This window comes from Lithobates pipiens, unplaced genomic scaffold (assembly GCF_037356315.1).
Source record: "Lithobates pipiens isolate NorthernLeopardFrog02 unplaced genomic scaffold, aLitPip1_a1.2 Scaffold_196, whole genome shotgun sequence".
NCBI lineage: Eukaryota > Metazoa > Chordata > Amphibia > Anura > Ranidae > Lithobates > Lithobates pipiens.
The window spans coordinates 163,433-187,802 of NW_027507768.1; the positions used below are offsets into that span (position 1 = coordinate 163,433).

At 49.3% G+C, this 24,370-nt stretch overlaps 1 protein-coding gene across 3 annotated transcripts in view; it reads left to right on the plus strand.

Annotated features, from left to right (window-relative positions):
* The window catches only part of CFAP221 (cilia and flagella associated protein 221), a 61,189-nt gene that overhangs the window by 13,562 nt on the left and 23,257 nt on the right, over positions 1 to 24,370 (plus strand). For all 3 annotated transcript variants that reach the window (XM_077493994.1, XM_077493995.1, XM_077493993.1), the window contains exons 6-11: positions 5,026 to 5,126; positions 15,863 to 15,966; positions 21,361 to 21,520; positions 21,612 to 21,735; positions 21,852 to 21,963; positions 22,055 to 22,157. In XM_077493994.1, coding sequence (XP_077350120.1) covers positions 5,026 to 5,126; positions 15,863 to 15,966; positions 21,361 to 21,520; positions 21,612 to 21,735; positions 21,852 to 21,963; positions 22,055 to 22,157 — 704 coding nt within the window. The remainder of the gene's footprint in view (positions 1 to 5,025; positions 5,127 to 15,862; positions 15,967 to 21,360; positions 21,521 to 21,611; positions 21,736 to 21,851; positions 21,964 to 22,054; positions 22,158 to 24,370) is intronic.

Sequence of the window (24,370 nt, forward strand, 5' to 3'; positions counted from 1 at the left end):
TCTGGCTGGATGTTTCGGGTCGTTGTCCTGCTGGAAGGGGAACCTCCGCCCCGGTCTCAAGTCTTCTGCCGACTCTAACAGGTTTTCTTCTAAGATTGTCCTGTATTTGTCTCCATCCATCTTCCCATCAACTCTGACCAGCTTCCCTGTCCCTGCTGAAGAAAACCATCCCCACCACATGATGCTGCCACCACCATGTCTCACGGTGGGGATGGTGTGTTCGGGGGATGGGCGGTGTGAGTTTTCCCCACACATAGCGTTTTGCTTTTAGGCCATAAAGTAGAATTTTGGTCTCCTCTGACCAGATCACCTTCTTCCACATGTTTGCTGCCCCCTCCCCCACATGGCTTCTCACAAACTACAAACAGGACTTCTTATGACTTTCTTCCTCCAATGTCTTTCTTCTTGTCACTCTTCCATAAAGGGCAGATTTGTGGAGAGACGACTAATAGTTGTCCTGTGGACAGATTCTCCCCCCTGAGCTGTGGATCTCTGCAGCTCCTCCAGAGTTACCATGGACCTCTTGGCTCTTCTCTGATGAATGCTCTCCTTGCCCGGCCCGGTCAGTTTAGGTGGACGGCCATGTCTTGGTAGGTTTGCAGTTGTGCCATACTCTTTCCATTTTCTGATGATGGATTGAACAGAGCTCCGTGAGATGGTGAAAGCTTGGGAGATATTATTATAACCCAACCCTGCTTTATACTTCTCCACAACTTTATCCCTGACCTGTCTGGTGTGTTCCTTGGCCTTCATGATGCTGTTTGTTCACTAAGGTTCTCTAACAAACCTCTGAGGGTTTCACAGAACAGCTGTATTTATACTGAGATCAAATGACACACAGGTGGACTCTATTTACTAATTAGGTGACTTCTGAAGGCAATTGGTTCCACTAGATTTTAATTAGGGGTATTGGAGTTAAAGTGGTTGTAAACCCTTACAAACCACTTTGACCTACAGGTAAGCCTAGATTAAGGCTTACCTGCAGGTCCAGGAAATATCTCCTAAACCTACACGGTTTAGGAGATATTTGCGAAAACACAGGCACCGCTGTCTACGGCGCATGCGCTGTAGACAGCGGCTCGCAGGTGCACTGAGCGCACCGCTGTCAACGGCGATATGCCGCGAGTGGCGGCTCCCATGCGCATGCGCGGGAGTGACGTCATCGCGGCTCCGTCGAATGACAGCGGCGGAGGAGCAAGACTCACCAAGAAGATGGATGCGGCGGACTACAGGGGACAGCGGTGACTTCGCTGGCTCCTGTGTCAGGTAAGTGACACATAATGGACTACTATGCGATGCGATGCGATGCGATGCGATGCGATGCATACTAGTCCATTATGCTTTACCTTTGCAGGGAATCAAAGAGGAAGTAAACCCATCAGTGTTTACTTCCTCTTTAAGGGGGCTGAATACAAATAAACACACTTTTGACATATTTATTTGTATCCTTTTCATTCCCCTTAACAATTATTTGCCACTTTTGTGTTGGTCTATCATATATAATACATTTACGTTTTTGATTGTAACATGACAAAATGTTGGAAATTTCAAGGGGTATGAATACTTTTTCAAGGCACTGTATAGAAGACTTTGTAAAAGGTCCAACACATTTCGGGGTCTAGAATGACCTCCTTCATCTGGGACTGAAGGGGGTGGGGGTGATTCAGGCCCCTGAAATGCGCCGGACCTTTTAAAAATCCTTCTATTGGATCATGAAGATGTCGGGCAGTTTATAAAAGATGTGGAAATGTATGGGAAGAGCCTACAAGGTACACAAGATCAGGACTACTGTGTTCACCCAGTTAGGCCAATAAGGTCAATGAAGGGCACCCAACCTGTGCGGACACCTAACTTGTGGGGATGCTGGGATCGGGTGTCCCCACAATGTGTATGGACCCCCTGTGTATACAGACTCCCATCCTGTTTGAATGCCCCTCCTGTGGGGACACCCAACATGTAGGACACCAGACGGGTGCAGATGCCCAGCCTGTGAAGACACCCACTCTATCCATTGGTTATGGCACAATTGATCAGAGACGGCTCGTCCACTGATTGGTGGTGCTTTCTATGTCATCATCAGTCTGTCTGTATCCATTGTAGATTCGTTCTGCTTACACATTCATGCCGCGTACACACGACCGGACTTTCCGACGGACTTCCGAATTAATGGACTTGCCCACACACAAATGGATTAAAGCGGGACTCCGCGTTTTTTTTTTTTTTTTTAAAAGCCAGCAGCTACAAATACTGCAGCTGCTGACTTTTAAAATAGTGACACTTACCTGTCCAGCGCGCCCGCGATGTCGGCACCCGAAGCCGATCTCTAGATCGACACTCGGGTGCTGCCGCCGCCATCTTGGGCTTCATTTCCCGGTTCCCTACTGCGCATGTGCGAGCCGCGCGGCGCAATCTGGACGGTCCCTGCTGCCTCTGAGAATTGTGTGTTTCCCAGCAGGCAGCGGGGCACTTGCTGAAGGGGGCAGGCAGTTGCGGAAAGGGGCGTAATCTACGCCCCTTTCCGCAGACAGCTATCCCGGAAGTGGGTGCAGTTACCTGGATTATCCAGGTAACTGCACCCCCCCCTCCCCCCTGAAAGGTGCCAATTGTGGCGCCAGAGGGGGGGGGGGGATTCCGATGAGCGGAGGTCCATTTTAGGGTGGACCTCCGCTTTAAGTCGGTTAGTTTTGAACGTGATGGCGTACGACGGGACTAGAAAAGGAAGTTCAATAGCTTCCCTTGCGTCGTATTTGATCCGTCGGACCAGCACACAGACGGACGGTTTTACCGATAGGAATTGAAGTCTGTCGGACAGATTTGAAACATTTTCTATTTTTAGGTCCGTTTTGGATTTTTTTATTTTTTATTATTTATTTATTTTTATTATTATTTATTTTTTATGAAAAATGATCGGATTATCCCACACATGATTGGAATGTCCGATGGACCTAGTCTGCCAGAAAGTCCGGTCGTGTGTACGTGGCATCAGAGAACCCGACATTCACCAAACATTCAATGTGGGTGAACCTAAAAATACAGGTGTATGCGGTAGAGCGAAGGCTCATATATGTCCCAGTTGACAACACTTCTGTCGTGAAGTACATGGTCTCGAGGGTTTCCTGTAGAAACGGTTAATCTATACGGGATTAGTGTCTGGGGGCTGTCAGGGCTGCCGTCATCGCAGAACAGAAACCAGGTCCCAGAACTGTAAAGACAAGAAGGAGAGCGGCGCCTCTAGGAGGAGACGATTCAACAAACCCCTTAATAGGCGCACAGTTTATACTCTCACATTGTGAAGACGTATGAAGATCAAATCGGTCCCATAAAGTCTGGGTGGCGCTCCTGCGCCCTCCGCCCGTCTTGCTCCGGCGCGGTCGGGGGTGGTATCGCTCCATGTGGAGGGGTGCCGGCTGTGCAGGAACTCGGTGGTCAGCTTGTTCCTCCACAGCAGCCGGCACCCCTCCGTTCTCCAACATGTGAGGTCATAGACTGTGTGCCGATTGTTTGTTGAAATGTCTTCTCTTAGAGGCGCCTCTCTCCTTGTTGAATGCGGGTGAACCTGCCTGGTCCATGTGATGGATTCACCACCTGTGAAAGGCACATTCACTTCTTTATAAATATGTAACAAAACTCTGCACCACCCCACAAGGACCAATTGTAATTGAGCCTGATGATGATGGATAGTCGGTACTTGTATCACTCTCTGAACTAACGCTATAAAATAGACAAAGGATATATATAGAAAAAGGCTAATGGTCACATAAGTATATATGATAGAAAAGTGCCACATCCCAGTTAAAATTTTTTGAAAGAAAGGGGGAAATGAATAAAGGGGACTGGAGGGTAACCAACCCCCGGGACTTTTTTAACGGCACCAAATATGTATAAACGATAAGTAAAATCAATAAAGTTTTATTCAGTGTACAAAAAACATTTTTCAGATAAAAAAGACAATTTTGTCCATATACATACAAAATAGAAAATATGAGTATACAAAAGTTGGTACATAAGCCTACAAGACTCCACAAATTACCACATTTATATACGATTTAAACTGCATTGTTTCTTTCCTACATGTTTCGCTCTTCTGAGCTTCCTCAGGACAATTGCAGCATACAGCAATCAATAGAAAACCCATATAGTAGGGATCCCCAAGTGACGGGAGAAGACACGTGGGGCCGCTCCCAGACGGAGAAGTATTCGAATCTCTCTGACTACATTACTATTGCCTTACAAAACAGATCAGCACAGAGAAATCTCTCGTGTTTAAAAACATATTTCGTTTAATCTCTATCTGACAACACACGGGGTTTGCTGTTATTGGGCATGTTCAACTGGTTCTAATTCAGCCACCTTCTGGGCATTGCCAGACTCGCGGGGGAGATTGGGGATCCCTAGCGTTGCTCTCATCACAGTCCACCTATTTGGTGGAAAAGGAGGAGAATCTAAATTTTTCTCGCCTAAGCAAAAATTAATATTTACAACATTTGGAAATAATGATATACATTTATATGAATTCACCAACTATATGGGTTTTCTATTGATTGCTGTATGCTGCAATTGTCCTGAGGAAGCTCAGAAGAGCGAAATGTGTAGGAAAGAAACAATGCAGTTTAAATCGTATATAAATGTGGTAATTTGTGGAGTCTTGTAGGCTTATGTACCAACTTTTGTATACTCATATTTTCTATTTTGTATGTATATGGACAAAATTGTCTTTTTTATCTGAAAAATGTTTTTTGTACACTGAATAAAACTTTATTGATTTTACTTATCGTTTATACATATTTGGTGCCGTTAAAGTCCCGGGGGTTGGTTACCCTCCAGTCCCCTTTATTCATTTCCCCTTTCTTTCAATAACGCTATAAAATGTTTTGTGTAAAATATAAGAAGTAGTTTTGGGGGGGGTGATCTGAAAATTGATGATATAAAGCCCCCCCATCAGATAACTGTGTATAAATCTGTCCGGTGATGACTTCTAATGAGCGGTTGTGTCCTCTCCCGTCCCCGGCATTGCCGTGTTTCCAGGGTGATGAGACCCTCCTGGTGCCTCTCCATGCCTATCCGGCCTCCGATCTCCGGGACCTTCCATCTCACATCGACTTACATGCGGCATCTCTGGGCCAGAGGTGAGTCCGGATACCTGGTGTACCAGCGTCCCTCACAGCCACAAATTGAATGACAAATATTGATTTTCTCTGTCTGTTTGCTCTGTATTCGTATCAGCTGCCATAAACTGGAATCTACAATGTAGCGGCTGGTAATGGCAGGATGTGACCCTCAGGGGGGGGGGTCACTGTGCACTAAAAGCCCCAGACAAAAGACAGCTGGATGAACTGCCCCTCTCTGGGGGGTGGGGGGGATATTACTACAAGAAGATGAACACTCTCCATTCATATCCCACCACTGATGGTAAACACACCGCACAATGGGGATCACTAATAATGCGGATCAGATTTTCAGGAGCGTTATGAGGCTCATAGTTCTGCCCTGATCCAGCCAGGACGGGATTAGTGCAGTGTGCAAAGAGGGCCAAATGTGTAATGTGTACATCTGCCTGGGGGGGGCGCTAAAGCTGGAGAGTGCAGCATCTGGCACAGCTGTGCCTGGTAACCAATCGGCTTCTACCTTCAGCTTCTTCAATGAAGCTTCAACAATGAGACCTGGAAGCTGATTGGTTTGTACACCAGATTCTGTGTGCTCCAGTTTTAGTAAATCTCCCCCAATGTGTGTGAATGCAGATAGGACAGTCTGGGTGTGATGTCCCCTCCTATGTCCCCTCCGATAAATCTATGTATTCCTATCACTGAGAGTTCTGGGAAATCCCTCAGATCTCCCATCCTGTACAGCGCACAGTCATACCGCGTGTGCAGAAGCCTCGCTAACCCGAGACGAGACGGTGGACTCCAGAGGTTCCATCTACATTGTAAACATCCTCCCATCATTAGTACATAGGAAGGGAGATTACATTTACTTATTATGTTACTTTCTTTTTTTTCTATTTCTTCAGTGTCTTCCTGGTTTCTAGCCAAGGCCACAATGATGTCATCCCTCCCAGGTGTCTTCATGGGAGGGGGGAGGGGCTTGGTCAGCTAAGCACAGCCTCCTACCTTTATGCCTAAGCTAAGGGAGGACAGATTCCAGGAAGAAAAGAATGGGGGCGTGGCAGGATGGGGGAGTGGAAGGAGGGAGACGTGGAAGGATGGGGGAGTGGATGGGGGAATGAAAGGAGGAGGGAGACGTGGATCGAGGGAGACGTGGATCGAGGGAGACGTGGATCGAGGGAGACGTGGATGGGGGAGTGGAAGGAGGGAGACGTGGAAGGATGGGGGAGTGGATGGGGGAATGAAAGGAGGAGGGAGACGTGGATAGAGGGAGACGTGGATGGGGGAGTGGAAGGAGGGAGACGTGGAAGGATGGGGGAGTGGATGGGGGAATGAAAGGAGGAGGGAGACGTGGATAGAGGGAGACGTGGATAGAGGGAGACGTGGATGGGGGAGTGGAAGGAGGGAGACGTGGAAGGATGGGGGAGTGGATGGGGGAATGAAAGGAGGAGGGAGACGTGGATCGAGGGAGACGTGGATCGAGGGAGACGTGGATCGAGGGAGACGTGGATCGAGGGAGACGTGGATCGAGGGAGACGTGGATCGAGGGAGACGTGGATGGGGGAGTGGAAGGAGGGAGACGTGGAAGGATGGGGGAGTGGATGGGGGAATGAAAGGAGGAGGGAGACGTGGATAGAGGGAGACGTGGATCGAGGGAGACGTGGATCGAGGGAGACGTGGATCGAGGGAGACGTGGATCGAGGGAGACGTGGATCGAGGGAGACGTGGATGGGGGAGTGGAAGGAGGGAGACGTGGAAGGATGGGGGAGTGGATGGGGGAATGAAAGGAGGCGGGAGACGTGGATAGAGGGAGACGTGGATAGATGGAGATGTGGATGGGGGAGTGGAAGGAGGGAGACGTGGATAGATGGAGAAGTGGAAAGATGGAGACATGGGTGGATGGATGGATGGATGGATGTGGATGTGGACGTGGATGAGGGGGGGGGGGGGTATTAATTTGGGTTTTGAATCCAGGACTTAGAGTGAGGGGTTGAGCTGTTGTCAGTGATGGGTACACACCACACATGGAAGCTGAGCACCCAGCAGAACCAGAACTTTCATAGAAAGACCCAAATGATGAATAACTCCCCCGAATTCTACACTAAAGAAGCAGAATGTCTTCTCTCTGCACAGATCTGGACATTTAAGTGGAAGTAATCCCATCAATTTATCAATTTAAAAAAAAATATTTACGTTCCTGACACATGCTGGTAATATAACTGTCACATTGAGAGGGGATAGGATTTCAATATATAAATATTGTACTGGTGACCCCAAAATAGGAAGAACTTTTTCACGGAAGGGAGTTTAACAAGACTCGTGGCCGCTCATTAAAATTACAAGAAAAAGAGGTTTAACCTTAAAGTGGTTGTAAACCCTTACAAACCACTTTGACCTACAGGTAAGCCTAGATTAAGGCCTAGATTAAGGCTTACCTGTAGGTCCAAGAAATATCTCCTAAACCTACACGGTTTAGGAGATATTTGCCCGAAGACGAGCACCGCTGTCTACGGCGCGCAGGCGTACTGAGCGTGGCATCCTCGATAATGAAGATGCCGCACAATGCCGTGCATCTCGGCTCCCGTGCGCATGCGGGGGAGTGACGTCATCGTGGCTTCGCGGAATGACAGCGGCGGAGCAGCGAGACCCACCGAGAAGATGGAGGCTCCAGACTACAGGGGACAGCGGTGACTTCGCTGGCTCCTGTGTCAGGTAAGTGACACATAATGGACTACTATGCGATGCGATGCATAGTAGTCCATTATGCTTTACCTTTGCAGGGAATGAAAGAGAAAGTAAACTCATCAGGGTTTACTTCCTCTTTAAACTATATAGAGGGTTCTTTACGGTAAGAATGGCAAGGATGTGGAATTCCCTTCCACAGGCCGTGGTCTCAGCGGGGGGCATCGTTTGTTTCAAGAAACTCAATCACCTGAACAACCACAACATACATGATATACAATGTAATACTGACATATAATCACACAACATACATGATATACAATGTAATACTGACATATAATCACACAACATACATGATATACAATGTAATAATGACATATAATCACACAACATACATGATATACAATGTAACACTGACATATAATCACACAACATACATGATATACAATGTAATACTGACATATAATCACACAACATACAGGATATACAATGTAATACTGACATATAATCACACAACATACATGATATACAATGTAATAATGACATATAATCACACAACATACATGATATACAATGTAACACTGACATATAATCACACAACATACATGATATACAATGTAATAATGACATATAATCACATAACATACATGATATACAATGTAACACTGACATATAATCACATAACATACATGATATACAATGTAACACTGACATATAATCACACAACATACATGATATACAATGTAACACTGACATATAATCACACAACATACATGATATACAATGTAATACTGACATATAATCACACAACATACATGATATACAATGTAACACTGACATATAATCACACAACATACATGATATACAATGTAATACTGACATATAATCACATAACATACATGATATACAATGTAATAATGACATATAATCACACAACATACATGATATACAATGTAATACTGACATATAATCACACAACATACATGATATACAATGTAATAATGACATATAATCACACAACATACATGATATACAATGTAATAATGACATATAATCACACAACATACATGATATACAATGTAATACTGACATATAATCACACAACATACATGATATACAATGTAATAATGACATATAATCACACAACATGGGTTGGACTTGTGTCTTTTTTCATGTAACATTGGTTGTGCTCAAACTGTCACCATGTGCAGCATCATGGCAGCTGAAGATCAAACGGATCCGACTCCATCCTGTGCGGGTTAAGGAGAGAGACTTCAATTGATCTCGGCCAATGTTTGTCCAATCCTCCATCTTCATGACTGTCATTGTTCAGCATAGAGGTGGACGAGAATGGAGTCCCCCCCCCCCGCCAAGTGCCAGTCCGTGGCATAATGTCTTCTGTACTATATCTGCATTCTCTGATCATCTCCTGTACTACAGAGCCTTGCAAAAGTATTCACCCCCTTTGGCATTTCTTGTGTTTTGTTGCCTCACAACCTGGAATTTAATATTATTATTCAGGATTTATATAGCGCCAACAGTTTGCGCAGCGCTTTACAATATGAGGACAGACAGTACACTTACAATACAAATCAATACAGGAGGGATCAGAGGGCCCGGCTCGTTAGAGCTTACAATCTAGAAGGGAGGGTCAAGTTGAAACAAAAAGGTAATAACTGTGGGGGGATGAGCTGATGGAGAAAATGAAAACACAGTTAGGTGTGGGTGGGGTAGGCTTCTCTGAAGAGAAGTGTTTTCAGGGATCGTCTAAAAGCTAATAAAGTAGGAGATAAGCGGACAGATTGGGGTAGGGCATGCCATAGGATTGGGGAGGCTTTGGAAAAGTCCTGGAGGCGGATATGGGAGGAGGTGATGAGGGCGCTAGAGAGCAGGAGATCTTGAGAGGAACGAAGAGAACGAGTAGGTTGGTATTTAGAGACTAAGCTAGTGATGTAGCTGGGGGCCGAGTTGTGGATGGCTTTGTACGTAGTTTTTAGTATTTTGAATTTAATTCTTTGGCTGAGTGGAATCCAGTGGAGGGATTGGCAGAGAGGAGTAGCAGACACCAAGCGATTGGTAAGGTGGATAAGTCTGGCAGCGGCATTCATGATGGATTGATGGGGGGAGGAGCCTATGTAGAGGTAAGCCAATGAGAAGGGAGTTGCAGTAGTCGAGGTGAGAGATGACCAGCGAGTGAATTAAGAGCTTTGTTGTCTCATTGGTTAGAAAGGGACGTATTCTGGAGATGTTGCGGAGGTTGAGGCGGCAGGATTTGGACAGTAATTGGATGTGTTGCTTGAAGGAGAGTGCAGAGTCCAGGACTACACCTAGAACCTTGGCATGGGGGGGATGGGCTTATGGTTGTGCCATCGATTTTGACAGTGAGATCAGGGGAAGGGGCATATGGGGGAGGAAAAATTATAAGTTGGGTTTTGGATCGATTGAGGAAGTGATGTGACATCCAGACTGATATATCTGATAGTAAATTAGTGATACGTGAGGAGACAGAGGGAGTGAGCTGAGGGGTAGAGAGATAGATCTGAGTGTCGTCAGCATAGAGGTGGTATTGGAAGCCACGGGAGGCTATCACCTGACCCAGGGAGGAGGTGTAGATTGAAAATAGGAGAGGTCCAAGAACAGAACCTTGGGGGACCCCAACAGAGAAAGGAAGAGGAGAGGAGGAAGTAGAGTTGTAAGAAACGCTAAAGGTGCTGTTGGATAAGTAGGAAGAGAACCAGCGAAGAGTACAGTCACAGAGACCAAAGGTGTGGAGTTTTTTGAGGAGGAGGGGGAGGGGGGTCAACCGTATCAAAGGCAGCAGAGAGGTCCAGGAGGAGGAGTACAGAATAATGTCGATTGGTTTTGGCCGTTAGTGAACGCAGCATTTGTGAGGGAACAGGATCCAGAGGGCAGGTGGTAAGGTGGACATTACCAAGTAGTTTAGCAACTTCGTCTATAGTGGGGGGGTTGAAGGAGGGAAGAAATGATTGTGCCTGTGGGCATGAAGTGCAAAGCATGGAGGGTATCAGAACAGTAGAGATCTCCACACAAATTGTATCATTCTTCTGTTTGAAGTGATTGGCGATCTCCTGGGCAGTGAGTTGGTGGGTGGATACATCAGAGCAGATCACCTTCCTCCGTATATCAGAGCAGATCACCTTCCTCCGTATATCAGAGCAGATCACCTTCCTCCGTATATCAGAGCAGATCATCTTCCTCCGTATATCAGAGCAGATCATCTTCCTCCGTATATCAGAGCAGATCACCTTCCTCCGTATATCAGAGCAGATCACCTTCCTCCATACATCAGAGCAGATCACCTTCCTCCATACATCAGAGCAGATCACCTTCCTCCATACATCAGAGCAGATCACCTTCCTCCATACATCACAGCAGATCACCTTCCTCCGTACATCAGAGCAGATCACCTTCCTCCGTATATCAGAGCAGATCACCTTCCTCCATACATCAGAGCAGATCACCTTCCTCCATACATCAGAGCAGATCACCTTCCTCCATACATCACAGCAGATCACCTTCCTCCGTACATCAGACCAGATCACCTTCCTCCATACATCAGACCAGATCACCTTCCTCCATACATCAGAGCAGATCACCTTCCTCCATACATCAGAGCAGATCACCTTCCTCCATACATCAGAGCAGATCACCTTCCTCCATACATCAGAGCAGATCACCTTCCTCCACACATCAGAGCAGATCACCTTCCTCCATACATCAGAGCAGATCACCTTCCTCCATACATCAGAGCAGATCACCTTCCTCCGTACATCAGAGCAGATCACCTTCCTCCATACATCAGACCAGAGCACCTTCCTCCATACATCAGAGCAGATCACCTTCCTCCGTACATCAGAGCAGATCACCTTCCTCCATACATCAGACCAGAGCACCTTCCTCCATACATCAGAGCAGATCACCTTCCTCCGTACATCAGAGCAGATCACCTTCCTCCGTACATCAGAGCAGATCACCTTCCTCCATACATCAGAGCAGATCACCTTCCTCCATACATCAGAGCAGATCACCTTCCTCCATACATCAGACCAGAGCACCTTCCTCCATACATCAGAGCAGATCACCTTCCTCCGTACATCAGAGCAGATCACCTTCCTCCATACATCAGAGCAGATCACCTTCCTCCACACATCAGAGCAGATCACCTTCCTCCATACATCAGAGCAGATCACCTTCCTCCATACATCAGAGCAGATCACCTTCCTCCATACATCAGAGCAGATCACCTTCCTCCATACATCAGACCAGAGCACCTTCCTCCATACATCAGAGCAGATCACCTTCCTCCGTACATCAGGGCAGATCACCTTCCTCCGTACATCAGAGCAGATCACCTTCCTCCATACATCAGAGCAGATCACCTTCCTCCATACATCAGAGCAGATCACCTTCCTCCATACATCAGACCAGAGCACCTTCCTCCATACATCAGAGCAGATCACCTTCCTCCGTACATCAGAGCAGATCACCTTCCTCCATACATCAGAGCAGATCACCTTCCTCCACACATCAGAGCAGATCACCTTCCTCCATACATCAGAGCAGATCACCTTCCTCCATACATCAGAGCAGATCACCTTCCTCCATACATCAGAGCAGATCACCTTCCTCCATACATCAGACCGGATCACCTTCCTCCATACATCAGAGCAGATCACCTTCCTCCATACATCAGACCAGAGCACCTTCCTCCATACATCAGACCAGATCACCTTACTCCATACATCAGAGCAGATCACCTTCCTCCATACATCAGAGCAGATCACCTTCCTCCATACATCAGAGCAGATCACCTTCCTCCATACATCAGAGCAGATCACCTTCCTCCATACATCAGACCAGATCACCTTCCTCCATACATCAGAGCAGATCACCTTCCTCCATACATCAGACCAGATCACCTTCCTCCATACATCAGACCAGAGCAGATCACCTTCCTCCATACATCAGACCAGATCACCTTCCTCCATACATCAGAGCAGATCACCTTCCTCCATACATCAGAGCAGATCACCTTCCTCCATACATCAGAGCAGATCACCTTCCTCCATATATCAGAGCAGATCACCTTCCTCCATACATCAGACCAGATCACCTTCCTCCATACATCAGAGCAGATCACCTTCCTCCATACATCAGAGCAGATCACCTTCCTCCATATATCAGACCAGATCACCTTCCTCCATACATCAGAGCAGATCACCTTCCTCCATACATCAGACCAGATCACCTTCCTCCATACATCAGAGCAGATCACCTTCCTCCATACATCAGAGCAGATCACCTTCCTCCGTACATCAGACCAGATCACCTTCCTCCGTACATCAGACCAGATCACCTTCCTCCGTACATCAGAGCAGATCACCTTCCTCCATATATCAGAGCAGATCACCTTCCTCCATACATCAGACCAGATCACCTTCCTCCATACATCAGAGCAGATCACCTTCCTCCATACATCAGAGCAGATCACCTTCCTCCATACATCAGACCAGATCACCTTCCTCCATACATCAGAGCAGATCACCTTCCTCCATACATCAGACCAGATCACCTTCCTCCATACATCAGAGCAGATCACCTTCCTCCATACATCAGAGCAGATCACCTTCCTCCATACATCAGACCAGATCACCTTCCTCCATACATCAGAGCAGATCACCTTCCTCCGTACATCAGACCAGATCACCTTCCTCCATACATCAGAGCAGATCACCTTCCTCCATACATCAGAGCAGATCACCTTCCTCCATACATCAGAGCAGATCACCTTCCTCCACACATCAGAGCAGATCACCTTCCTCCATACATCAGAGCAGATCACCTTCCTCCATACATCAGAGCAGATCACCTTCCTCCATACATCAGAGCAGATCACCTTCCTCCATACATCAGACCAGATCACCTTCCTCCGTACATCAGAGCAGATCACCTTCCTCCATACATCAGAGCAGATCACCTTCCCCCGTACATCAGAGCAGATCACCTTCCTCCATACATCAGAGCAGATCACCTTCCTCCATACATCAGAGCAGATCACCTTCCTCCATACATCAGAGCAGATCACCTTCCTCCATACATCAGAGCAGATCACCTTCCTCCATACATCAGAGCAGATCACCTTCCTCCGTACATCAGAGCAGATCACCTTCCCCCGTACATCAGAGCAGATCACCTTCCTCCATACATCAGAGCAGATCACCTTCCCCCATACATCAGAGCAGATCACCTTCCTCCATACATCAGACCAGATCACCTTCCTCCGTACATCAGAGCAGATCACCTTCCTCCATACATCAGAGCAGATCACCTTCCTCCATACATCAGAGCAGATCACCTTCCCCCATACATCAGAGCAGATCACCTTCCTCCATACATCAGAGCAGATCACCTTCCTCCGTACATCAGAGCAGATCACCTTCCTCCATACATCAGAGCAGATCACCTTCCTCCATACATCAGACCAGATCACCTTCCTCCGTACATCAGAGCAGATCACCTTCCTCCATACATCAGAGCAGATCACCTTCCCCCGTACATCAGAGCAGATCACCTTCCTCCATACATCAGAGCAGATCACCTTCCTCCATACATCAGAGCAGATCACCTTCCTCCATACATCAGAGCAGATCACCTTCCTCCGTACATCAGAGCAGATCACCTTCCTCCATACATCAGAGCAGATCACCTTCCTCCATACATCAGAGCAGATCACCTTCCTCCATACATTTTGGGAGTCTCCCACATGCCTTTTCTTAAACTCAAAACATGTCGTTTTGTATTTTGGTGAAAGTAATGTCTTTCTTCTGGCCACTCTGCCATAATGTACAGATACTCCAGTCTCTGCTGTGGAACTCTGCAGCTCCGTGCCCGCTCAGTGAGTTTTGGTGTGCTCCCGTCTCTTGGCAGGTTTGCTGTTGTGCCATGTTCTTTCCATTTGGTTGTGATAGCTGTGATGGGTACTTCTCAACAACATTGTCCCTGACTTTTTTGGAGAGTTCCTTGGTGTTCATGGCAGTGTTTGGTTAGTGGTGCCTCTTGCTTAGGTGTTGCAGCCTCTGGGGCCTTTCACAAAGGTGTGTCTATGTAATGACAGGTCATGTGACACTTAGATTGCACACAGGTGACGTCATTTCACTAATTATGTGACTTCTGAAGGTAATTGGTGGCACCAGAGCTTTTTATGGGCTTCATAACAAAGGGTGAATACATGCGCACATGACAAGTATCTATTTTTCAGAAATAAAAAAAACTGTTTTATATATATATATTGTTCTAATTTTACTTCACCGACTTAGAATATTGTGTTTTGATCATCACATAAAATTCAGATTAAAAAATCATTAAATTAAAGGCTGTAATGTAACAAAAGAGGGAAAAAGCCAAGGGGGGTGAATACTTTTGCAAGGCACTGTATTATGTCTGCAGTCTCTGATCATCTCCTGCAGCATTACATATGCTGAATATTATGTGTGGCCCTTGGTGACATCAGGGGCCCCTAGTTCATAGATTGAGTCTCTTTGTTACAGAGGAGACTTTGTGGTTCCCTTTTTAGTTTTGGTCTCTGTAAGGTTCATATTTTGGGTGTGATGAGAGGACCCCCCCCCCCCCCCCATCCATCTCCCGGGACTCAGGAAGCCGGCTCTCACCTCGGAGTTGGTTGAAGTGGGAATATTGTCCGGTGGGGAGCCAGCGGCAGGAAATGGGGGCCATAAATCTCCGCACTAATAACAGACGTCCAGCTGCTGATTTTCCACATCTGACAGACAGCAGCCATGAAAGGATAATCTGCGAGAACATCGGGGGTTGGGGAGGGGGGGGGGGGGGCAGAGAGAATATCAGGTGGGGAATCTGCATTTGTCATCCATGGAGGGACACAGCGAGTCGTGTACTGGAGGGTTATATTGCCGCCTACAGGAGGGCTGGATAATAGCAGAAAATGTCAGTAGATGGCTTGCTGTGTCCATCAATGTGAGGGGTGCAGAACCCGGCTGTGTCTGGAACATCCGTCTATAAGAAGTCTTGTGTTTTCTCTGCAGCGCTCAGTACATCATCCCCCTACACTGCAGATGTCCTGTTGAGTTTGAATTCCGAATTGTTTGTAAAGAAGAGCATAAAGATTTCCACGTCTCCCCGACTTCAGGTACGTACCGCCCTGGGAAAGAGGACCTGTCATGTGCACACTGTAATGTCCCCTCCCCCCACAGTCACATCAGTCTCTGTACAGAGGAGCTTACACTCTAATGTCCCCTCCCCCCCAGAGTCACATCAGTCTCTGTACAGAGGAGCTTACACTCTAATGTCCCCTCCCCCCACAGTCACATCAGTCTCTGTACAGAGGAGCTTACACTCTAATGTCCCCTCCCCCCACAGTCACATCAGTCTCTGTACAGAGGAGCTTACACTCTAATGTCCCCTCCCCCACAGTCACATCAGTCTCTGTACAGAGGAGCTTACACTCTAATGTCCCCTCCCCCCACAGTCACATCAGTCTCTGTACAGAGGAGCTTACACTCTAATGTCCCCCCCCCCGACAGTCACATCAGTCTCTGTACAGAGGAGCTTACACTTTAATGTCCCCTCCCCCACAGTCACATCAGTCTCTGTACAGAGGAGCTTACACTTTAATGTCCCCTCCCCCACAGTCACATCAGTCTCTGTACAGAGGAGCTTACACTTTAATGTCCCCTCCCCCACAGTCACATCAGTCTCTGTACAGAGGAGCTTACACTTTAATGTCCCCTCCCCCACAGTCACATCAGTCTCTGTACAGAGGAGCTTACACTCTAATGTCCCCTCCCACTCGCACACTAGTATTATTATACATGTATATAGCAGTGCTGTACAGAGATCACTGAGCCGGTCACATAGGATTGTGGGAGGAATGCAGCACTTGGAGAACATTGGATGCAGACGGAGTTGTGGTGGGAATTGATCCCGGGGCTCCGGGGGTCCGGGGCTCCAAGGCCGTTGAGCCAACATGGAGTCAGCAGATCTGTTTTCATTGGTGGACACAGAAATAACCTTCAGTGGAAAGTTCTGGAAGTTCTCGGATATTGATTATCTGTAAAATCTTTTGAAGCTTTTACAGCCCGGAGTGTCAGCGCCGCCACAGTTCCCCCAACCATCAATCAGTGGCGGAGGGTGAGAACTCTGCGGTGTCGCGCCATACGGGGCCCCATTGTAGGAGAGCCGCTTCCCTGGTGCCCCTCTCAGGGGGTGGGGTGTTTATAAGAGAGGTGGGGGGTTCCCTGTGATGAATTGATGGACTGGTGTCACTTTTTACTTTTCGTACAGCATTGATGAAGCGCCCTTCACTTCCAGACACAATCGGGGTGATTAGTTGCAGTGATTGGAGCTCATTAGACGTTCTATACGAGTTTATTTGTACGTTTCATGGCAGGTGGTATAACGACATGTCCCCCTCCCCCGATTATTGTTATAATTGGTGTCAGAGAAACTCATTTACCAGCATTGTCCAATCTCTGGAGGTTCATTACTGATCTGATAACCAGATTTCGTCTCACGATGTCCGCAGACCGATAATGGACTTCATTTATTTTCCCAATTTCCAGAAAATTGTTGCCGTCCATCAGCCATTCATTTCTAGAATATTGGAAATAGTGCGGGGCCCGCAGACCTGGGACATTACAGAGCCGGGGCCCACAGACCTGAGACTTGGACATTACAGAGCCGGGGCCCACAGACCTGAGACTGGGACATTACAGAGCCGGGGCCCACAGACCTGAGACTTGGACATTACAGAGCCGGGGCCCACAGACCTGAGACTTGGACATTACAGAGCCGGGGCCCACAGACCTGAGACTGGGACATTACAGAGCCGGGGCCCACAGACCTGAGACTGGGACATTACAGAGCCGGGGCCCACAGACCTGGGACATTACAGAGCCGGGGCCCACAGACCTGAGACTGGGACATTACAGAGCCGGGGCCCACAGACCTGAGACTTGGACATTACAGAGCCGGGGCCCACAGACCTGGGACATTACAGAGCCGGGGCCCACAGACCTGGGACATTACAGAGCCGGGGGCCCACAGACCTGGGACATTACAGAGCCGGGGCCCACAGACCTGGGACATTACAGAGCCGGGGCCCACAGACCTGAGACTGGGACATTACAGAGCCGGGGCCCACAGACCTGGGACATTACAGAGCCGGGGCCCACAGACCTGAGACTGGGTCATTACAGAGCCGGGGCCCACAGACCTGAGACTGGGACATTACAGAGCCGGGGCCCACAGACCTGAGACTGGGACATTACAGAGCCGGGGCCCACAGACCTGAGACTGGAACATTACAGAGCCGGGGCCCACAGACCTGAGACTTGGACATTACAGAGCCGGGGCCCACAGACCTGAGACTGGGTCATTACAGAGCCGGGGCCCACAGACCTGAGACTGGGTCATTACAGAGCCGGGGCCCACAGACCTGAGACTTGGACATTACAGAGCCGGGGCCCACAGACCTGAGACTGGGACATTACAGAGCCGGGGCCCACAGACCTGAGACTGGGTCATTACAGAGCCGGGGCCCACAGACCTGAGACTGGGACATTACAGAGCCGGGGCCCACAGACCTGGGACATTACAGAGCCGGGGCCCACAGACCTGGGACATTACAGAGCCGGGGCCCACAGACCTGGGACATTACAGAGCCGGGGCCCACAGACCTGAGACTGGGACATTACAGAGCCGGGGCCCACAGACCTGGGTCATTACAGAGCCGGGGCCCACAGACCTGAGACTGGGACATTACAGAGCCGGGGCCCACAGACCTGGGACATTACAGAGCCGGGGCCCACAGACCTGGGACATTACAGAGCCGGGGGCCCACAGACCTGGGACATTACAGAGCCGGGGCCCACAGACCTGGGACATTACAGAGCCGGGGCCCACAGACCTGGGACATTACAGAGCCAGGGCCCACAGACCTGGGACATTACAGAGCCGGGGCCCACAGACCTGGGACATTACAGAGCCGGGGCCCACAGACTTGGCACTACAAGGGCCACATCATGCATTTACAGATATTCACCGGCCCAAAAAATGGGTTTTAGAAATAAATGAATGAATCCAATTACTTTAATCTTTTTTTTTTTCAAGATCAGCATGATATGATTGGGAAGAAAAGGGGTCTTCACAAAGCAAAGTCCTCATCAGAGCCCCCCCCCTTACACCAGGTACCTCGCCCGAGTCCCCCTTACATACATCAAGTACCTCATCAGATTTCTCCTTACATCAGAGTCCCTGTCAGAGCATCCCTTACATCAAGGTCCCTGTCAAAGCCCCCCCCCCCCTCCTTTAGATCAGGTTCCCTGCCAGAGCCCCACCCCCCCTTACATTAGGTTCCCTGTCAGAGCCTCCTTGCATACATCAAGTACCCCATCAGATCCCCCCTTACATCAGGGTCCCTGTCAAAGCCCCCCCCCCTGCCCCCTTAGATCAGGTTCCCTGTCAGATCCCCCCCCCTTATATTAGGGTCCCCTCCTAAACCGCCATACATTAGGTCTGCCTGTCACATACCTGAAGAAGGGGTCCTGCAAGGCTCCAAAAGGTGGCGCTTGTTACAATGATGTGATTGCTGAATAAAGCTTTGTGCCCGTCCTACAGATCTGTGGTGTGCTGGTGACATTATTTCCCCTTCCATCAGGGTCCCCATCAGAGTTCCCCCTTAGGCTCTAAAGACATGCAGGTAGGTTAATTGGCTTCTGTCCAAAATTGGCCCTAGTATATGAATGGGGGCCTTGGATTGTGAGCTCCTTGAGGGTAGGGACTGATGTGAGTGCAATGTACAGGGATAGGGACAATTGTAGACACTCACTCAGGTTGAACTGGATGGACTGGTGTCTTTAGTCAACCTTACTAACTATGAACTATGTAACATTGGTGTCCCCCTTTCATCAGAGTTCCCCCTTACATTGGTGATCCATGCTCCAAAGTCTGATCCCACCATCTGAATGTTGGAGATGAAATCCCGACTTATCAGACCGGCAACATTTTTCCAATCTTGTCCAATTTTGGTGATCCTGTGCCAATTGTAGCCTCAGTTTCCTGTTCTTAGCTGACAGGAGTGGCACCCAGTGTGGTGTTCTGCTGCTGTAGCCCATCTGCTTCAAGGTTGGGTGTGTTGTGCATTCAGAGATGGTATTCTGCATACCTTGGATGGAACGAGAGGTTATTTGAGTTCCTGTTTTCTATCATCTGGTACCGGTCTGCCCATTCTCCTCTGACCTCAACAAGGCATTTTCCTCCACACAACTGCCGCTCACTGGATATTTTCTCTTTTTTCCCACCATTCTCTGTAATCCCGAGAGATGGTTTTGGGTAAAAATCCCAGAAATACTCAGACCGGCCCGTCTGCCACCAACAACCATGCCCACGTTCAAAGTCACCCAGATCCCCTTTATTCCCCATTCCGATGCTCAGTTAGAACTTCAGCAAGTCGTCTTCACCACGCATTGAGTTGCTGCCGTATGATTGGCTGATCAGCAATTTGTGTCACCAAGAAACTGAACAGGTGTACCTAGTAAAGTGTCCGGTGAGTGTGTCTGAGCCCAGAGGGATCCGTGTCTGCGGTATTCCTCTGCAGAGATCAGATCCCGGGGTGGTCCGGTAGGATCGGTCCAGAATCAGATCCCATCTCGCCAATCGATCCTTCCGCTGGATCACCACAGACCTCGATCTCTCCCATATATGTAGATGACTCTTCATATTCCGGCACTTCACCGGTCATTGTAGATCTCGCTTGTCTTCTTCTGATACATCCCGAGGGACGTCCACCTTCTACACACATTGTATACAATGATGCTGGAAACGTTGTCACTTCCCCTCCTTCGGATACTTTGTTTCAGACTTATCAGATCCAGTACAGATCAATAATCCATATACAATGACGGGAAAGTGCGGAGTCCTCCTTTACCAATCGGCCATAGAGACCCCCAGGATGTGTAGATTGACACACGTTGTCATGTGATCTCCATTCCAGCACAACATAACAAGGGGGCAATTCTGCTAGGTCTGTGCCCCTGCCCCGCCCCCTTCATACTCTCTGGAGCACCAGTACATATTACCATGATGGCGGCACCCACCCCCGAGATCTCCCCAACCGGAGCTTTACCTCCTTCCTACTTATCATCTTACAGGTTAGACACGCCCACTGCAAGCCTAATTTCAGCTTCCAGCTGGCACATAGAAACTCCATATTAGAGAGATTTCAGGAAGTTTTAAAGCAGCTCAATTGAGAAATGATTTTATGACTTTTTCCTGGAATGTATAAAGGAACATGAAACGTTTGTCTGGAGGAGTTAATCATTAAAGTAGAAACTTAAAACGTAATCACTTTTATAAACTCTCTAATATGTTCAGTGGGGTGGGAAAGTCCAATAGGGGTGCAGTAGGAGGGGGGGGGGGTCGCAGTAACCTCTTCATCCAGAGAGGGGCGCATAGCTGGACGCGGAGTGGGGGAGGGTCGATGTGGTGATTCTTCGGTATGCAAAGTGTTTCCAATCTGTTTCAGGCGTTATTTCCGGGAATGGTGGAGTTGGAGTGGAGGTCACATTCACCCCATCCAGCTACGGAACGGCTCAGATCAGCCTGGAATTATTGATTTCCGAGTTCAATGCCAAACCGCACAGCTGCGTCTTCACCGGGACGTGCGCCCCGAACCTCTCTGCCACGTACGTATGTCCCCGGCGCAGCCAATCTGACGCCATTCGTGTCACGGACGTGGGTTGGGTTCCTCTAATGGCGGCTCTCTTGTCTCTAAAGGAAGGAAGAGTCTGAAAAGGTTGACGTTTCCTCTAAGATGAGCCTGAAGGGCCCCGAGAGAGCGGCACCGAGAATCTCCCGCAAGAAGAGACATTTACAATCTCTGCAACACAACGCGTCGCGGGTACGTCACCATGAACCGCGGTCGGTAGCGGGATTGTATGTTTACTAATGATAACCAATCAGAACACAAGGTGATCCTATACACATTTATATATTATTATATATACCGCTCCTCAGGTCATCGAGTTCCAGAACCTGCGATTCCCGCTCAATCTCTCCAATCCTCACGCTGTGGCCACCGTCCTCAACCAGCAGCCGGGGAAACTCCGACTGAAGGAGATGCGGGAAGGTGAGGGGACCTCTCTCTATTACTATAAGAGGGAGAGGAGATTCTAATAATACTGTCCATGTTCACATCTACCTGTACTTCTCTCCGCCAGGCCTCACCTGTCCTGGTAAGAAAACCCGCCAGGAGAAGGAGACTTTGTTCCAGCAAGTCGTACAGCGGAATGTGGCGGAAGAGGAGGCCAATCAGCTGCGGTGGTGAATATTGTGCTCCTCTCTTTACCTGTATTGGGGGATGGAGGTGATCTCAGACCTGCGGTTTTCCTGCATTTAGGACCAGACAGATGTGATCCTATACAGGCCACCTGTTCACACATTACCTTCGTGCCGTCTGCTAATAGCAATGTAATTAGCAAATTGGGAGGGTGGTCACATTGGACAGAGGAGCGGTTGGGAGGGGTGGTCACATTGGACAGAGGAGCGGTTGGGAGGGGTGGTCACATTGGACAGAGGAGCGGTTGGGAGGGGTGGTCACATTGGACAGAGGAGTGGTTGGGAGGGTGGTCACATTGGACAGAGGAGCGGTTGGGAGGGGTGGTCACATTGGACAGAGGAGCGGTTGGGAGGGTGGTCACATTGGACAGAGGAGCGGTTGGGTGGGTGGTCACATTGGTCAGAGGAGCGGTTGGGAGGGTGGTCACATTGGACAGAGGAGCGGTTGGGGGGGGTGGTCACATTGGACAGAGGAGCAGTTGGGAGGGTGGTCACATTGGACAGAGGAGCAGTTGGGTGATTGGTCACATTGGACAGAGGAGTGGTTTGGAGGGTGGTCACATTGGACAGAGGAGCGGTTGGGAGGGTGGTCACATTGGACAGAGGAGCGGTTGGGAGGGTGGTCACATTGGACAGAGGAGCGGTTGGGAGGGTGGTCACATTGGACAGAGGAGCGGTTGGGAGGGGTGGTCACATTGGACAGAGGAGCGGTTGGGTGGGTGGTCACATTGGACAGAGGAGCGGTTGGGAGGGTGGTCACATTGGACAGAGGAGCGGTTGGGTGGGTGGTCACATTGGACAGAGGAGCGGTTGGGAGGGTGGTCACATTGGACAGAGGAGTGGTTGGGAGGGTGGTCACATTGGACAGAGGAGTGGTTGGGAGGGTGGTCACATTGGACAGAGGAGTGGTTGGGAGGGTGGTCACATTGGACAGAGGAGTGGTTGGGAGGGTGGTCACATTGGACAGAGGAGTGGTTGGGAGGGTGGTCACATTGGACAGAGGAGCAGTTGGGAGGGTGGTCACATTGGACAGAGGAGTGGTTGGGAGGGTGGTCACATTGGACAGAGGAGCGGTTGGGAGGGGTGGTCACATTGGACAGAGGAGCGGTTGGGAGGGTGGTCACATTGGACAGAGGAGCAGTTGGGAGGGTGGTCACATTGGACAGAGGAGCAGTTGGGAGGGTGGTCACATTGGACAGAGGAGCAGTTGGGAGGGTGGTCACATTGGACAGAGGAGCAGTTGGGAGGGTGGTCACATTGGACAGAGGAGCGGTTGGGAGGGTGGTCACATTGGACAGAGGAGCGGTTTGGAGGGTGGTCACATTGGACAGAAGAGCGGTTGGGATGGTGGTCACATTGGACAGAAGAGCGGTTGGGAGGGTGGTCACATTGGACAGAGGAGCGGTTGGGTGGGTGGTCACATTGGACAGAAGAGCGGTTGGGAGGGGTGGTCACATTGGACAGAAGAGCGGTTGGGAGGGGTGGTCACATTGGACAGAAGAGCGGTTGGGTGGGTGGTCACATTGGACAGAAGAGCGGTTGGGAGGGGTGGTCACATTGGACAGAAGAGCGGTTGGGAGGGGTGGTCACATTGGACAGAAGAGCGGTTGGGTGGGTGGTCACATTGGACAGAGGAGCGGTTGGGAGGGTGGTCACATTGGACAGAGGAGCGGTTGGGGGGGTGGTCACATTGGACAGAAGAGCGGTTGGGTGGGTGGTCACATTGGACAGAGGAGCGGTTGGGAGGGTGGTCACATTGGACAGAAGAGCGGTTGGGAGGGGTGGTCACATTGGACAGAAGAGCGGTTGGGAGGGGTGGTCACATTGGACAGAAGAGCGGTTGGGTGGGTGGTCACATTGGACAGAGGAGCGGTTGGGAGGGTGGTCACATTGGACAGAGGAGCGGTTGGGGGGGTGGTCACATTGGACAGAGGAGTGGTTGGGAGGGGTGGTCACATTGGACAGAGGAGCGGTTGGGTGGTTGGTCACATTGGACAGAGGAGCGGTTGGGAGGGTGGTCACATTGGACAGAGGAGTGGTTGGGAGGGGTGGTCACATTGGACAGAGGAGCGGTTGGGTGGTTGGTCACATTGGACAGAGGAGCGGTTGGGAGGGGTGGTCACATTGGACAGAGGAGTGGTTGGGAGGGGTGGTCACATTGGACAGAGGAGCAGTTGGGTGGTTGGTCACATTGGACA